This window comes from Schistocerca americana, chromosome 4 (assembly GCF_021461395.2).
Source record: "Schistocerca americana isolate TAMUIC-IGC-003095 chromosome 4, iqSchAmer2.1, whole genome shotgun sequence".
Lineage (NCBI taxonomy): Eukaryota > Metazoa > Arthropoda > Insecta > Orthoptera > Acrididae > Schistocerca > Schistocerca americana.
In genome coordinates, this window is record NC_060122.1 from 222,830,624 (window position 1) to 222,848,884 (window position 18,261).

The 18,261-nt window shown below is 39.6% G+C and overlaps 2 protein-coding genes across 2 annotated transcripts in view; one reads left to right on the forward strand and one right to left on the reverse strand.

Moving 5' to 3' along the window:
• LOC124613717 (nucleolar complex protein 3 homolog) overlaps positions 1-5,195 on the reverse strand; it is a 108,024-nt gene extending 102,829 nt beyond the window's left edge. Inside the window, exon 1 of the mRNA XM_047142437.1 lies at positions 5,083-5,195. Coding sequence (XP_046998393.1) covers positions 5,083-5,091 — 9 coding nt within the window. The 5' untranslated portion in view covers positions 5,092-5,195. The remainder of the gene's footprint in view (positions 1-5,082) is intronic.
• Positions 5,196-5,477: 282 nt separating this feature from the next.
• The window catches only part of LOC124612671 (small G protein signaling modulator 3 homolog), a 177,050-nt gene continuing 164,266 nt past the window's right edge, over positions 5,478-18,261 (forward strand). The window contains exons 1-5 of the mRNA XM_047140996.1: positions 5,478-5,774; positions 17,217-17,428; positions 17,505-17,603; positions 17,717-17,880; positions 17,954-18,164. Of these exons, the coding sequence (XP_046996952.1) occupies positions 5,706-5,774; positions 17,217-17,428; positions 17,505-17,603; positions 17,717-17,880; positions 17,954-18,164 (755 nt within the window). The 5' untranslated portion in view covers positions 5,478-5,705. The remainder of the gene's footprint in view (positions 5,775-17,216; positions 17,429-17,504; positions 17,604-17,716; positions 17,881-17,953; positions 18,165-18,261) is intronic.

Genomic DNA, 18,261 nt, shown 5'->3' on the forward strand with positions numbered 1-18,261 from the left:
TGGAATACCAGCCAGTTCTACTATAGATTATTATAAGCTTTGTGAAAGGCTCTCTTCATTTGTCTACATAATCATTCTTTTGTCTGTTTTTGTTTGGAGACACCATTTTGTGAAATGATCAGTGTTGCAGAAGCTGGGTTTTGCAGAAGTTTTCTTTAAGCAACACATGATCTGTTTTTTTGTATTTTACATGTTTAAATAAAACATCAGAAGAAACTTAATCTGTTCAGAGGTAAGATAAGACATTATATTTTCATTTCTTTAAAGTTTTATATCGCTCAGCCTAAAAACATGTTATCAAAAGTATGTGGCCATTAACAGATCCATATTTATCCCTGGTTCCGTGTTATGGCCATTTATGTGGCCATAAGTGGAGACATATATGTATCCTGTTTTGGCCACTTCTAAAAACTGATACAAAAACATCAATATTAGTGTTCTGTCCTACATTACACTAGGCTAATTTTATTTAAATAGGCTTATTAAAATATTTTTGGTATTTTTAAATCAATGTATACCTCATTGTTAGTATTGTCTTGGCATATCATACTAATTTACCTATGCTTGTAAGATACAAAATATGCAATAGGCACTATTCAAATATGCAACATTCTTTAACTAAATCTTTGTGCATTATTTATAGGAAAAATGAGTCAACCAAAGAATAAGAAGTTTCAGTATTCTCCCAGCAATGTTAAAGATGCTCTAAAGGCTATTGATGAGGGAATGAAGGTTGCTACTGCAAACAAGTTGTACAAAGTTCCAAGGACAACATTAAGAAACAAAATTTCTGGTGTATCTCCAAAAGAATCTACAGGGCACTGTGGTCCACTTTCTGCCTTAGGAGAACAAATTGAAAAAAAATTGGTGGACTGGGTTTTGGACTGTTCTAGCATGGGATTTCCAGTTACTAAAGAAAATCTCTGTGCATCTGTGCACAAACTTATTGAGAATGCAGATATGGAAAGTTGTAAGGCTACATTTACTAACAATCGACCTGGAAAAAAGTGGTATTATGGATTTCTTAAGAGGCACAAGGTTCTGTCACAAAAACATGCAGAATATGTCAATAGGTCTAGAGGTTCTGTTACAGAAGAGAAAATAAGAAACTGGTTTCAGAAGTATCCATCACTTTAAATGATATGGATGTGTTAAATGACCCAAATAGAATTTTTAATATGGATGAAACTTCTTTTTTTCTGGCTCCTAAAGGAGAATTAATCATAGGTCCTCGTGGCCATCATGTTTATGAAGAGTCGTGTAACTCTGACAAAGATAACGTTACTACATTGTTTGCAGTGAATGCTGCTGGAAAAGTTGCTCCTCCCTTAACACTGTTCAAATATGCAAGGATTCCAGCATCATTGGTGAAAGCAGCTCCTCCAAACTGGGGCATTGGAAAAACAGAAAATAGGTGGATGACAGGTGAAAGTTTTTTTGAGTATATAACAAATGTATTTGACCCGTTCTTGAAAGAAGCTGAAATTCCCCGGCCTGTAGTAATATTTTTAGATGGGCACTGCTCTCATTTGACACTTCATTTGAGCAGATATTGTAGGGAAAATCAGATCAATCTAGTTGCTCTCCATCCCAATTCTACACAAATCTTGCAACCATTAGATGTAGCTGTCTTTGGACCTATGAAAAAAATGTGGAAGAAGATTGTTCAGAAATGGCATTTTGAAAATAATGGCACTGAAATTTCAAAATCTGATGTACCTTCTGTTCTGTCACAAATTATTACAGAACCTAAAATGGTGGCAAATATTCGTGCTGGTTTCAGGGCCACTGGTCTGTTTCCATTTAATGTGAACAATGTAGATTACAGCAAGATAGTTGTTCGTAGTACACCAGCCTCAACCGCAGTTCAGACAAATGAGGAACTTCCGAGACATTTCTCATACATAGAAAAGCAAATTGATCCTGTCCTTCTAGATGAGTTCAGAGCAACCAAGAGAAGCAATCATGAGTGGGAAGGAAATCAAGAAGCACTATTACTTTTCAAGTTCTGGAGAAAAATAGCTGATGAGGTTGAAATGCATGGTGCTAGTGGTAACACTGATGACATTCTGACAGATAGCATAGCGCCCCCCTCTGAAGATAATCAAACAGAGAATGTTTCACAAAACGCAGACAGATTTAATCAAAATGTTGATAATATTGACATATTTTCAACACGCAATTCAGATATTCCTTCAACACCCACCAACAGTCTTATTCCTGCAGATATATCAACAACCCCCAACAGTATTTCACTTAATTCAGGTACTCCAATATCCAACCATAGTCCATCTTCAGTGTGTATCCAAGTGACACCACCAAAATCATTAGCAACAGTTTTTGAAAGTGTTATCACTTGGCCAGAACCTAAACAACGAGGCACAAAGAGAAAGAAAGAACATACACCCACTGTTGTGACTAGTGACAAGTGGGTGGAATATCATGAACTGAAGGAAAAAGAGAAGCAGGAGAAGGAGCAGGAAAAAAGGAAGAGAGAAGCTATGAAGGAATTAAAGTCCAAAGAGCAGCACTTGGCATTATCTCACGTAAAATGGGGGAAAACAAGAAACAGACAAGAGTTAAGTGATAGGCCAACAAGGTCTTCTGAGGAACGAGAATGGACGGACAATGGAAGCAGTTTCGATGACTATGTAGAAGGAGATGAAGATGAAATACCAGAAAATGTGAAACTATCTTCGAGTGAGAATTTGAAAGTAGGGGACTTTATTTTGGTAAAATTTAGTTTAACAGGAAATAGAAGAACAAGACCTGCAATTTTTAAGTATGTATCTGTAATTTGGAAAGTGCTTTCTGACTCTGAATATGAAATTCAGTGCCTAAAAAGTTCTAATGTTCAGAAAACTTGTTTCGAATACATTGAAAATGATGTTTCGACTATAACGGGTGAAGATATTTTAGGGAAACTGGCAGATCCAGTCTTGATGCAAGAAGGACGTTCATTAAAAACAAAGTACCCTGGTTCCATTGATACTCGTGAGAAATAAACTTGTGTGGAAATTGATTGAAGTAATTACTGGGACAATTCTTTGCCTAACGAATTTTTTTTTCTGTTCATTCAGTTTCTGTACCTTTTACCTATTTGATGTATGTTTGTTGTCTGTTGTCTTATATACTTGTATAAAGCACAAATTACTTTCTGGCACATGGATTGACAATTATTTTAGCCATAGTTTTATTATAATATGAAGTGGCCATAAGTGGGGAAACAACTGGCCATAGGTAGGGTTAACATGGCCAAAACTGGGGAAATGCGCCATTTATTTTTCAATATTTTTTTCTGCTTTTGTTAAATAACTTAGAATATTTGTTTCTACATGGTTGTAATGTGTAGACTTTGAAGCAATAGATACGATTTTTTTAAGTAATTTGTATACTTTCTTCCTATACTAAAAATGTGGTGTATCTCGGATTGCCCTTAATGTGTCCATAACTGGGGCCTCGACCCTACATGGACATTGTTGTAAAGCACTCATTTACTGCCATTTATTACAAGGGTAAGAAAAGATTAACATACACCAGCTACTGTGTTATCAACTGTGTCATTAGTGATTATACACATGATGCAGTAGCAGTGGATGACTCTCTTTGCTGAACTGGTCAAGCTAAAAAAACACACCCTCCCAGGATAAAGCCTATTCACATTTCTCATAATTGTTCCACTGACCAGTACAAAAAGATTTTAAGAACTTTTTCAATCTTTGCTATTATGAAATATTGCTGGACATTGTGCTTAGGAGTGGTACAGCCACTCTGAACCAATACAAGGTGTGATATTATTATTTTTTATCTTCTGACAGAAGTAAGCCATTTTTTTGTATCTTAGCTGAAATGACAGCAAAATGAAAATAAGCATTTCTGCCAGACTCAAATACACAATTTTCAGAAGTATTAACAATTACACAATCAGAGCTGCCCATCTCAAAATACAAGATGTCAATGATGGGCTAAATTTGGTTCATTCAACAACTTTAGAGAATAAGATAATGAGCCATGGGATTCTCCTTACGAAGTAGTCTTTTACAGCTTGCGTGGCAAGGTAGAAATGTGGTTTAGATTGTATCTAACTGATAGAAAACAAAGGGTACCACTTAATCATGGAGATGGTGCAAATAGCTGCTTCTGACGGGGAAAAGTACCTACAGGAGTGTTGCACAGTTTTGTACATGGTCTCTCACACTTTCCTAATGACCTTCCGTCTGAAACCCACCCCCCTGCCAATGCACACACTACATTCCTTTCCATGGGTCTCAGAAACTTCAAGAGGGCATAAGATTATAATTCAATGATCAAGGCATACATCAAGAATACGTTTCAAAAATTTTATACCTTCATATTGACAATAAATTAAAATGGTCTTGCCATATCCTAACACAACACCCACAATACGTCTTCACTGAATGTACCGTATCTCTACATGCAGGTAGCTAGCTACAGCTCTATTGATATTCATCATCACTGAGCTGGTCTGCTGTAGAATACGATCTATCAAACTCAGAGGAAAAGAAATTTGCTTACGTGGGATGAAAATTACCATGGGGTGAACATTATTGAAATAGAAAATGAATGTATCTTTCGCTTTTGTCAATCGTGTATGTAGTGATACCCAAAATCGCTTTATTTTATTTATTCCAATTACTAGTTATTTTCTGTTCTCAAAATATCGACGATACATGTATGTCAACATATACGCAAAGTGTAATGCCAGTCTGCAGATGATAGCACGGTTCTGCCAAAAATAATAATTGGAATAAAGGTCTTAAAATCAAGGGAGCTCGGCTGTGAGTTTTCCCCGGCTTCCCCATCATCAAGATCTACATCATTGTTTCCTTTATGAATTTTCATAGTAAGACTACGCATCACGTACAAAATGACTAAACCAGACTAAGCGAAATATATCGTGAAATGCTATGTAGCAGTCGAATTACGACATTACACACCCATCGCCGGTAATACAACTTGCCCCACGTACACTGACAAAAATGGCAACCCAAGAAATAATTATGAATTAAGTCAGTTGAACATTATCAAACTATCAGAAAAAATAAACACGATAAAACTTACAGCAGTCATTCCGTACTCAATAAATTCTCACACAAGCTGTAAACACAACAAAACACACGTGGTTGAACACACTGTTCACAAAGCTAACAGATCAACAGGAAAACATAAAGATATTTCATTGCTTCTTGACAGCAGAAAGCCAAATCCACCTGGAGGTGGCGTCACAGTCTAACATGAACTGTGGTGGCGTCGACGCAGCATCGTATATGTCATATGTATAAATTTCTGTCCATAACAGTAGAAAACTGTAATGAAATAAAATCCTAACACAATGAGTTCCATGACTGCTTATGCAATAAAAAGGAGAATTTACCTTTTTTTCAAAAAAAGTGTTTTGTCACCCTATAATATCTTTGCCATGGGGCAGTAAATGTTTTGAATTTTGTGGGCTTAAGAGATTTGACAGGTGGTGCCTATATAACCATATGTTTTTATTAACCGAGGGTGAAGGGCAGGACAGTAACAACAGAATGAGTTGTGACAGTAGCATGATTAAATTTTGACTAGAGGCACTTTAGTTTTACTGTAAATCATTTCGTTGTTGTCATCTTAAGTGTGGTTGATCGTGCAGTTTCTCATCAGTGAAGTACAAATAGGCAGTTTTAATTTCAAATTTTTAGACAATGGATATAGCGAAGACATTGTTTGGAACTCGACCACATGAGGGCTACCAAGGAAAGGAAGACTATAATGTGAGTGTTAACTATTACATACTTCTATGTGAAGAGTTTTGCAGTTAATCATCGTCTACGTACATTCTGTAAATTGAGTAACTGATATTGCGATAAATCCGGCTAAAAGCATCCGAAGAGAAACATTTTATTTTATTAGAGTATTCTGCTAAATACCAAACCGAGCAGGAAAAAATGTATTGCTGGCATAGTTCGTATTTTGCTCCACCCTGAGAAACACACGAACTAGTCAGGAAAATTGTAGTTAGTTTTACATTAACTTTCTGAAATACCGATGGTTGCAGACGCACCAAACAAAAATGTAAACTTGCAGGTCATAACAGAAAACAAATTAGGACGACATTGTGATAAGGACCCTTCAAATAAATCGTTGTCATTGTGATAGGCTAAAGTAAAATTGTTTACAATAGATATTGTTGGATACGTTCTGAGGCATCAAGGGATAACCAATTTAGTATTGGAGGGAGGCATGGAGGGTAAAAATCGTAGAGGGAAACAGAAATGAATACACTAAGCAGATTCAAAGGGGTGCAGTAGTTGCTCGGAGATGAAGTTTGACCAGTATAGAGAATCATTGAGAGCTGCATCAAAACCAGTCTATGGACTGAAGACAACTATTGGAATTGAATATTGCAATGGTAGCGATAAAAATGGATGGAAAGGAGAAGAAATACGACTTTCTTGGCTAAAGTTGTTACAATTCTTACCTTTCTGCTGATTAGACCTCAAGCATTTAAGGTGAAACATATTAGGGTGTTACTTTTCTTAAGTACATTTCTTTTTCTTAGTGCATGTGGCCATGAAACTATGCACTCCTACACTCCTTTTCTTAGTTTAACTTTTCCAAAGTTTTCTCCATATTGATGGACTGAATGGAACATACTGTAATTTCAGTGAAATAAAGCATACATTCCACAGTCTTTTTCATTCATCCTACATAGCAGACTTGTAGAAAATGTTAAAAGATTTATTGACTGTATTGAAATCGTAAGACTTTAAATGCAAGTAACTGTTGCTGAAGACCCTCAATTTATTATTTTGAAAAACAATTAACAGAAAGCCGTTCCAATAATTATATAAATAGTTTTGGCCCAACTTGTTACCTCTAAGTCTCATTAAAACAGATTATGGCAGTATCATCAGGTAACTTGTCTTTCCTGTGGTACTTTGTGTGGGCCTATGCTACAGATAAGTATGATAGCAACAAAGATTTCATGGGAGAGTCTTCTATCACAATCTCATTCCACTTTTTTCTTGTGTTATGAAATGCAGATTTTTACTTTCGTTTGGTACATCTTCAACCACAGGTGTTTCAAGAAGTTAATGTAAAACTTAATGTTCAAGTTCCTAACTAGTGTATATTTACCATTGAACTGTTTGGTCCCATTTGACATACATCTACTGGCAATATAGGACAACAGAGATTATTACTTCTATGTGAAGTCAACCAATAAACGAATGAAATTGAACCTTCACAGAATTAATTTATCACACTCTAAGCACAAAAAATATATAAAATCAGAAAAAAAAATTTTGGGCGTTCTTGTTCTAGAGTTTTAAAGTTTATAGAAGTATGAGATTGTCATGTTTTCATACCCCAAAATAACCATATATAAAGATATTTGACCTGCAGACCTGAAATTTACACCATAACTTCCATGTGCTGCTTGACTATTTTAATAAAAAATGCTAAATTTTAGTGAACCAAAATTTTTAAAATTTGAAAATCAGGATTTTTTCTTATGGAAGAAGTGTTGTACACTGCTTGTTAATACGCACACTAAAATTCATGATGCCATTCTGATGGGAACGTATGGAATTTTATTTTACTGTAGCTAATTTGCATTGTATACAGCACATAGTTTGCAGACTCACTCGGTACTAAATTTGAAATGAAATGGTCATAAATAAACTCCCTTCAGTTTACCAGTTTAAATCTATAGTAAACCATGTCATTAAAAAACTGATATGAAGGGAATATTCTTTTTGTTATGTAACTTTAAATTGTGTTTATAGAATAAAAGTCTCCGGTATGTAAGAAAACATAACTTACACAACTGATTAATATGAATGTTAAGAAAAACCACCTCACAGGCTGTTGTATTCTGTATGAACATTCCAAAGTACCATAGAAGTGCTGGTGTTATAATTTGAAATTCTCAAAGGCCCAACAAAATCTTGAAAGCCACATATTGAAAGACAAATACCAAGCACAGCCAATGAAATAGAAAGCTGTGTCATATTCCAGCATGGGCCTCTGTTTTACTGGCTCTATATGACTCAAAGTATATGTTTGTTTTAGAGGAATTTGACTTTTCACAATTTCAGATTAGTGAAATCTGAAGATAAACATTGAATGTGGTCAATATTAGTTACCAAATGTAACTGACTACAGCAGAGGCTGTTCAAATAGCTATTTTTTTTTAACAAAAATGTAGATAGTTGGAGCATCTTATGACAATGTCATCCATAATCTGTTGCTCTTATGTACACCACTATAATACTGTTATGATTATTGTTTCCTAGTTTCATTAGCGTCTTCCACAGGGAGAGAAACGTAAATACAACTTTGATTTGCATTAACTAGCACATGTTAATCTAAAACGTCTAAAGTTGGGCGGGACCTACATGCCACTGTAACTAGAATGCAACAAATATGAAGACTTTGTCAGAATGATTTATTTGAAGCCACACTATATATTACACTTCAATAAAAAAATAAAAAAAAAAATAAAAAAAATATTCTGAAGTGACAGTTATCATGAATTTCCTTGAGTTAGGTGACGCAGTCTGTCTTGAATTCAGGATGTGTAGTAACTACAGAAACTGCTCAATTCATGGTCAATATGTTAATCTTAAATTTTTTGCCTTGTGTTTGACATTGGACCATTTCATACTGTAACCTATTCTCTAGCATCTTAATAACATATTGGCTGTATAGGTAGGTGCATTTGTAGGTGTTGAGTTTTTCAACAGGCCAGTGGTTTGGAACATAACATGTGCACTGTTCATTCTGGTTATGAAGTTACATCTTGAAATCTGATTAGTATTTTTCAATTTACCAGTTTAATTCCAGTATGTCATTTACTACACTTTTTACATTCTATGTGGTTTGCAAATTGCAAAATATGGCATACTAAATATTTTCTGTTAGGCCTAATTTATTAATTGAAGTTTTCACCGCTGAATGTTTTCTAAATATGGCTATTGCCTCAGTCTCACTATCCAAAATTCTCACTTTATACTGTGTTAATGTTTCGACATTTGTATGGAAGTCCTCGTAAATCGTATTGGCTTTCAGCTGTTACCTTTACCGTTTGCAAATATTTTTGTGAAGTTTTGCACAAGTTGAGTTTGATAATGGAAAAAGCTGGTCCATAAATAAAGGTTTTCACTTTGCTAGGTGTAGAGTTCTTTGAGGCAGCATTCCCATGTCTTCCTCTGACCTTATATAAGACTTTCTAGCCACGAATATAGATGTAATTTAATGTGGATTCAAAATTATTCTGCAACACGGATTTTTCACATTATGGTGTATCTTTTTAATTCAACTTACTTCTCATTTGATTGAAAATTTATTCCCAGCATGTGAGTTTCAAGTTAGGTAGCAGGATGGAGTCACTTGGGGCTAAATCTGGTGTATTGGGTGGATGGGGAACAAATTCAAAGACCAAATCGTGCACTTCATCATTGTTATTACTGATGTTTGTAATGGTGCATTATCCTAGTGAAAGGGCACTTCTCTTGTTTGCCAATGTTGGTCTTTATTCAGGCAATGCAAGTTTCAAATTATTCAACAATAAAATATCAGTGTCCAGTTTTGGTTCTACCTTTCTCCAAGTAATCCTAGAGAATCCCAAAAAGCAGTGCCCATCACCTTGCCAGCTGACAAAACAGTCTCTGCTTTCTTCTGTGCATTTTTGCCAGCCTCTGACTATAGTTTTGACTGGTATGTGTAATGATAGATCCAGATTTCATCAAATCGAATGGATTGTGATTAAACATTACCAGAAATTGTGTTGAAATGTTGTGCTGAATGCGTTTTAGTAGATTTTGAACAATTGCGACATCAACCTCTTTCACAGCTTCTTCATAGCCAATTCTCCTTGCAAGATGTTAAGCACTCGCTCAGCTGAGTGGGGGCACTCATTGCTCTTTGGTGGGTTCATGCTTTGCTACCATGGGGCCCCAGCCTTTGCAGCATCTTTTCCCTTCTGTGGAGCATGTCTATCCTCTTGCTATTCTTTTCCCCCCACCCAGGATATTTTTGAAAATGTGTTCTGCATATTCAGTAAGTGATATCAGAACAGTCTTTCCACTGTTTTTCGTTCCTTTTTTTTTTTTTCCTCTTTGTTCCCTTTCTCCTATCCTTCCTCTGCTTCAACATTTGAGACTCCTGTTTTTCTTCTTTCTCCCTATGCATTCCTGAAGGCCAGCCCATGTGTCTGATGTACAACATGTGACTGGTAACGCGAAATTCCCACTCGTGGGTTGACAGGTAGGATTTACACGTACCCCCTGGTACAGGCCAGGCCCAGGGACGGGTGTTTGCCTGAGCTGCTACCTTCCCAAATCGCCGAATGGTCCCTCTGTCAGATGTTTCGGTGGTGTGGCATGAGGTGTGAACAATTGCCTAAGGCACCTCCTTCTGAGGTGAGGTCCCATTTGGAAGGAGCACACCATCGAAGTTGCTGGCAATCGTGCGGGATTTTCTCACAATGAGCCAGTTGTCATCTTCAGTCAACATCTACCAGATTAAATGGAATGAGGCTAACAATTCAGACTCTCTCACAGCATGCAATTGCTGGCCATGTGAAATACTGCTCTCATTTATGAAATGACACTTTGCTTTTGGAGACTAGCTCTGATCCTCAAGTACAACTACTTGCAGCTACACTCCTCCATAGATATCCTGTTCGTATCGAGGCCCATCAAACATTGAATTCTTCCTGTGGTGTTATTTATGCTAGGCTGCTCAACAGTGTGACTCGGTCAGAAATCCAAATCTACCTCTCTGATCAGCGTGTCATTGCAGTCCCATTGGGTTATGAAAAAGGTAGATGCATTCTTAGTGCCCACACAACTCTTTATCACTTTTGATAGCGGTGCTTCCGTCAGTGGTCAAAGCAAGCTATGAAGTTGACACAGTGAGACAGTACATTCCAAACTTGATGTGCTGCTAGCAATGTCATCGTTACAGCCTCACTGGAATGTTTTGTGAACACCTGGCCAAATGTATAATCTGTGGTATGGATGCTGACAAGGACAGTTGTCTGCCTCCTCCTCCTCCTCACTGTATCAACTGCAATGGTGACAGTGCTGCTTCCTCCTGGGATTGTCCCATGAGGGGGCTCTGCAGGATCTCCAGGCGAAGGAAAAAGTGCCTTATCCAGTTGTTCAGAAGTTATTGGTTAGTCAGAAAATCTGCATTCTACCATCCAGTACTTAAGACTGTTCTTGCTACATCTCGCTCCACGAAGGACATGGCCACACAGACATGTGACCTCAGCTTCAGCACTGCAGTTGTGAAATCACCTAGTGTCAGGGTAGCACCCTCATCTCCTCCTCCAGCTGTGAGATGTGCCATCAAACTTTCGCCTCACGGGGTGGAGTCACCTTGTACACAACCGGCAGGCTGGAAAGGACAGAAGGAATACTCCCGTGAAGACTTCCTATGTCCCTCCAGCCAACAAACATCTGAAACTTCCTCTGTCAACCTGAAAGGCTCCAAGAAGTCAAACAAAGGCAAACAGTCTTCGTCTTCGCCGACTTGGAGATCCTCTTCAAAGGTGTCGCCATGTGATAACCTCGCCTGGTTGACCTCCGTGTAGACAGTGCAAACCACAAACTGTTTTTCTGCCCTGGATTCCACAGATTGACAGAGGGAGAATTCCAATGCCCCATAGATCTCGTGGGGGCAGGTTTCTCCAGCCTCTGTGCCCTGCAGCAGTGAGCCTTCAAAGGCCGGCACTCGGCAGCCATCAAAGTGACACTCCTTCATTTTTTTCCCTCCTCCCCTTTCCTTGTTATGACTCGCCTCCAGTGGAACATTCCCAGCCTTCGATCCGATAAAGTGGGCTTATGGCTGCTTTTAGAATCACAGCATCCGCTTCTCCTCTGCGCCCAAGAAACAAAATTGTGTCCTCATGGCCACATTTGAGCTCTCGCATTTCTTACCGGTCTAGTTGCCCACCCCCTCCCAAGGATGACATTCCATCTCTTGGGAACTCCATCAGTGATGACATTCATAGTCAACCCATCTCCCCGTCTCCATGACTACCTGGCTTTTGGCTGTTGCAGTCTGCATTTTCCTTCCTCACTTGACTTTTTCCCTTTGTACTGTTTGTCCCTCTGTGATTCATTGTCACCAGGGCAGACTTCCTCCAGCTGGATGTCTCCTTCTGCACTGCCCAGCTTGCCCATCATCTCGAGTGGTCTGTTCTCTCTGACATGTACTCTAGTGGCCATTTCCCGTGTTCTACTCAATTGCTGAGTCCTACCACACCTACTTGCACACCCAAATGGCAACATTCTAAGACTGACTGGAGGCTCTACTCCTCGCTGGCGACCTTTGACAAAAATCATTTCCCCATTTGCGATGACCAGGTATAATATCTTACAAACATTATCCTTATCGTCGTACAATGTTCCATTCCTCGCACTTCCTTTTTGCCACGCCATGTCCTGGTTATTTGTGGACTGAGGTGTTCTATGACACAATTCAAATGCAGAGATGTGCTCTCAGCATTTTCAACCATCATCCTATGATGGCCAACTGCATTCGTTGCAAACAATTGCATACACAATGGCATTGCGTTCTTCGGGATAGGAGAAAAGCTAGCTTGATTTCCTTTAGTACTTCTTTCAACAGTTCCACACCTTCTTCCGTGTGTGGGCCAACCTTGGATAGCTGTCTGGGACCAAGGTCCATTATACAATTTCCTGGGCCGCTACTTTGCGGATATTCTGAGACCCACCCACGATCACCCTGCCTTCTTCCATTGGAAATGAGTTGAGGAGGTTCAGGCAATACCCTTATTCTCAGAATCGTGCTACAATGCCACCTTCACTGTGAGCAAGCTAGCTTGTGCTCTCACTTCATCCCGATCCTCTGCCCCAGGGCTGGATGATAACATTCAGATGTTGCAGAACCTTTCTTTTACGGGTGAGCACTTTCTCCTTCATACATACAGTTGCACAGGGCACATTCCCCAGATGCTGCGTGAAGCCACTGTCATACTCTTACCTAAGCCTGGCAAGGACAAACACATTCCTTCTAGGTATCAGCCCATTTCCCTCGCCAGCTGTGTTTGCAGGGTGATGGAACATATGATTCATGCCCGGCTTGAGTCTCGCAATTTACTACTTTCAAGTGCGCTGTTCTGCAGTTGACAATCTTGTCACTTCGTCAACTTGTGTCACGAATAGTTTTCTGCAGAAATACCAGACTGGGTCTCTTCTTCTTTCTTTCTTTCTTTCTTTCTTTCTTTTTTTATTTTTATTTTTATTTTTATTTTTTTGGAGAAAGCCTATGACACCTGCTGGAGGACTGGTATCCTCTGTACTCTATACACGTAGGGCTTCCATAACCACCTGCCCTGTTTCCTTCAGGAAGTGTTAAGACAGAGTTTTCAAGGTATGTGTGGGTTCTGCCTTGTTGGACACCTTTATCAATGAAAATGGTGTGCCTCAGGATTCTGTACGTAGTGTCATCCTCTTTGCTATCACCATTAACTGTATTGTGGTCTGTCTGCTGTCGGGCATATCTGGCTCACTTTTCGCTGATGATTTTGCCATCTATTGCAGTTCGCCATAGACTTGGCTCCTTGATCAGAGTCTTCAGTGATGTCTCTATTATCATTATGCATGGAACATCAATAGTAAATAGCTTTTGCTTTTCCACCGACAAACCTGTTTGTATGAATTTCTGGCGGCACAATTGGTTTCTTCCACCGTCTTTACATCTTGGTCTTGTTGCTCTTAAGTTCATTGAAACTAAAGAATTCCTGGGGCTCATGCTTGATAGGAAACTTTCTTGGTCCTCCCATGTGTCTTATCTGGCCACCCACTGTATGCGGTCCCTAAATGTCCTCCATGTCCTCAGCGATACTTCATGGGGAGCGGATTAGACCACCCTCCTCAGTTTGAATCAGTACCTTGTCCATTCGAAACTAGACTATAGATGTTTTGTTCATGCATCTGTCCCTCTTGCGCTATCTCAAAACTTTCCACCATTTTTAGCATCCATCTGGCCTTCTACACCATCCTGGTTTAGTCTGCTTGCTGAAGCAGCCGAACTGCTGCTGTCATACCGCTGTGACTTTCTACTTTTCAGGTACACATGTCGTTTGTCTGCTGTGGCTGACCACCCATTCTACGCTTCCTGCTTTGATGACTCCTTTTATCGCCAGAATGGAACTAACCCCCTCTTCTGTTACCTCCTGGACTTCACTTTCGGCTTTTTCTCTGGCAGCTTAACTTCATGCACCTACCACTTTCCTGATAGGTATAAACACTTCACCATCTTGGCTTTGTGCAGCAACCTGTGTTCACCTTGGTCTTCATTTGCTTTCTAAAGACACTACTCCAGCCTTGCTCTATCGCTGTAAGTTTCACAACCTTCGCATGGAGCTTCACAGTAGTACATGTGTGTGCAATGATGGGTCTTGGACTGACATTGGTGTTGGGTGTGCCTTCATTATTGGCACCAACAATTTTCAGTGTCTGCTTCTGGAACACTGCTCAGTAATTACAGCATAGCTCTTAGTGCTGTATCAGGCCGCGCAGTACATCTGGTGACACGGGCTTTTCAATTGCATCATCTGCTCAGACGCTCTGTACCCTTCAGAGCCCCAGTGTGCTGTACCGTCTATCCCTTTGTGCAATGGGTACAGGAAAGCTGTCACTCGCTCACTCTTGATGGAGCCACTGGGATGTTTATGTGGGTTCCTGGTCACGTCGGTGTGACGGGAAATGAGTCCACTGACACTGCCACCAAGGCTGCAGTCCTCATACCTCGGCGCTAGTTCTTCCACTCCCTCTGATGATCTCTCTGTTGCCGTCTGTCAGAGGCGGGGTCCCTTTGGCACCACCACTGGTTTCTCCCTTTATGGGAACAAGCTCCAGGGAATTAAGCCTCTCCCATCAGCTTGAACAACCTCCTCTCACTGCAAAGAGATCATTTTAACTAGGTAACGTATTGGCACTGTCTTTTTAGCCATCGTTATTTGTTAAGTGGTGCTCCCACACCACTATATGCTCATTGCCGTCCACCTCTGGCAGTTCACCATGTCCTGAAGGAATGCCCTTTTCTAAATCACTCTTGTTCTCATTTATGTTTGCCATCTGAGTTATTGGCCGTTTTAGCAAACAACATACAGGCTGTCACCCTTGTTTTACTTTTTTCTGTCATAACGACATGGTGAAGGACAATAATCTGTAGTTCAGGGCCTCCATTTCTCTGTGGCATGTTTGATGGATCTTTCTCAAAGTCCCTGTTTCTAGCTTTCTTTCCTTCTGTTGCTTGGCTTTAAAGTATAGCCATTTTTGTGGTGTCACCGCCAGACACCACACTTGCTAGGTGGTAGCCTTTAAATCGGCCACGGTCCATTAGTATACGTCGGACCCGCGTGTCGCCACTGCCAGTGATTGCAGACCGAGCGCCACCACACGGCAGGTCTAGAGAGACTTACTAGCACTCGCCCCAGTTGTACAGCAGACTTTGCTAGCGATGCTACACTGACAAATACGCTCTCATTTGCTGAGACGATAGTTAGCATAGCCTTCAGCTACCTCATTTGCTACGACCTAGCAAGGCGCCATTACCAGTTTATATTAAGATTGTAATACTGTCTTAACAAGAGCGATGTTCTCCAATTGTGGATTAAAGTTAAGTATTCCAAGAACAACGTTCTTTTCTTTATAGGGTAATTACTTTACCTTGTTCCAGACCTCACGCCAATCTGCGTGAGCTTAAAAGCGTGCATTTCAGCCTCCTCTAGCAACACAGTGTTGGCTCTTCTGCCAACGCTTCAATTTTTAAGCTAGTTCTCTCTCTCTCTCTCTCTCTCTCTCTCTCTCTCTCTCTAGTTCTGACATGGGTGCATATGTCCCTAGTTGTTTTTGTGCTCTAAAACAAAACAAACCAACAAAAATTATGCAATAATGTTGACAGAGTTCAGTGTATACCCCACATCTAAAGTCAAGGGGACGCTTTCCTGACTGAAGGAGTGATAGTGCAGCATGGGAAGTAGGTTAACAATACTATTTAATTGTCTCTGATCCATTGACCTTAATTGCATTAATTATGCAGAACATATCAATTGGTGTACTAAAATTGTATATTTCATTAGTTGAAAATGTGCCTCATGCTGACCAAATATGTCATGGTGTAAATGGTACATGTTGTCAAGGTGCAGATGTTCAGAAAATTCTGCAGCTCTCCATACTGAAAGGATACCACTGTTGGTTTTGTTACTACAGTACTCAAACAGTTGAAGAAAAGAAAAAAGAGGAAAAAAGATTACAGGACTGGCTGTATCTGACGCAAAAAGTTATGATTGCAGTAGAATTAATATTGGAAACATAAATGGGGGTATAAGAAATAATTGTATGCTGCTGAGTTTTCCTGTAAAGAAAGATAATGGCTGAACGTTTTGTTGGTGAGGTTAGAGAAGCAGCACAAGCCGATTGTCAAAAAATAAATGTACTAGGCTGTTATTTTGTGTAATTGATTTAAGGGAACCACAAAAACCTTGATTTGAAGCCTGCTCTTGTCCTTTAACTGGTCGGCTACTTCAATCTCTGCCAATGGCCTTGCCGCAGTGGTAACACCGGTTCCTGTCGGATCACCGAAGTTAAATGCTGTCGGGCTGCACTAGCACCTGGATGGGTGACCAACTGGTCTGCCGAGCCCTGTTGGCAAGCGGGGTGCACTCAGCCCTTGCTAGGTAAACTGAGGAGCTACTTGATTGAGAAGTAGTGGCTCCAGTCTTGTAAACTGGCATACAGTTGGGAGAGCGGTATGCTGACCACATGCCCCTCCATATCCGTTTCCAGTGACGCCTGTGGGCTGAGGATGGCACGGCGGCCGGTCTTTAACATTGAGCCTTACAAGGCTGGTTCAGACGGAGTTTAGTTTAATTCAATTTGTGCTCTCCAAGGTAGTAGGAAAATGCTTAACACTGCAGGTAGGCTGTCAAGTTTCACTAACATCAACTAAAAAGTTCTTAATGTTAGTATGTTGTGCTTGGTAGTCAAAATATTACTTAGTGATCTTAGGTACTACTTAGTGTTCATGAGGAGCAAAAGTGGAATAGTTGCACATTAATAAAATCCACATTGATTTAATTTTTCAACTGTATATAGCTGAGATACACATTTGTGATTGACAATAATTGGTTTGTAAAATCTATAATTTTTAAATCCATGTTCTCTTAACAGGAGAAAGTAGAGACAGCATTGTCTGAAGATGATGGTGAGGGAGAGCTGTCCTTTGTGGGAGAGGTGTCTGAAGGTATCAGTATAATGGCTGAGGGAGTGACTCCAACTCCAGGAGGTCCTTTCTCTGCCTTAACACCCTCCATGTGGCCACAAGATATTCTCAGCAAACTTGGACAGCAACCAGATGATCCAAATTCACAGCCAGATTACAGGTTTTTATAATGACATTACCTTAATCCATTTTAATTAAAAATTTAATGTGCCACACCAGATATTGCTTGATTCCAGGTTTGATGAATTTGGCTTTCGTGTGGAGGAAGAAGATGGTCCAGAACAGAGTTCAAAGAAACTATTAAGCATTCCATTTGTAGAGGATCCACAGCAGAGGTATATCATGCTTAGTAGGCCACATAAACTCCATCTAAACTTAAATTTCTTTCACCAGAGTGCAATTAGATTTGTATACTTGTTAGATGTAATCAAATGTGACTTGTTTCCAGATTGCAATGGGTAGCTCATTTAGAATTTAGTCACAATAAGGAAGTGTGTGATCTGACATGGGACAAGGTAGATGTCACACTTCCCCGAACAGAGAAACTTCGGTCTATGGTACTTGCTGGTATACCTCACTCGTTAAGACCACAAATGTGGATGAGGTTGTCAGGTGAGTTGTCAGAGAACAAGAATATAGAATGTAGACACTTGCTCCTGTAAAATATAATCTTAATTTGTTTCAGGAGCACTTCAGAAAAAAATGTCATCTGAAATGTCCTACAAAGATATTGTAAAAGCATCAAGTAATGACGCTCTCATGACTTCGAAACAAATCGAGAAAGATATACTGAGGACAATGCCAGCAAATGTATGTTTTAGTCACTTAACTAGCACAGGAATTCCTCGTCTGAGAAGAGTGCTGAGAGGACTTGCGTGGCTGTATCCTGATATAGGGTTTGTTAATGCCACTATATATTAAATTTTTTATTCTATGTGCACTTTAGTACTGGTTTTACAGTCTACTGCCATTTTACTTTAGCTATTAATTCTC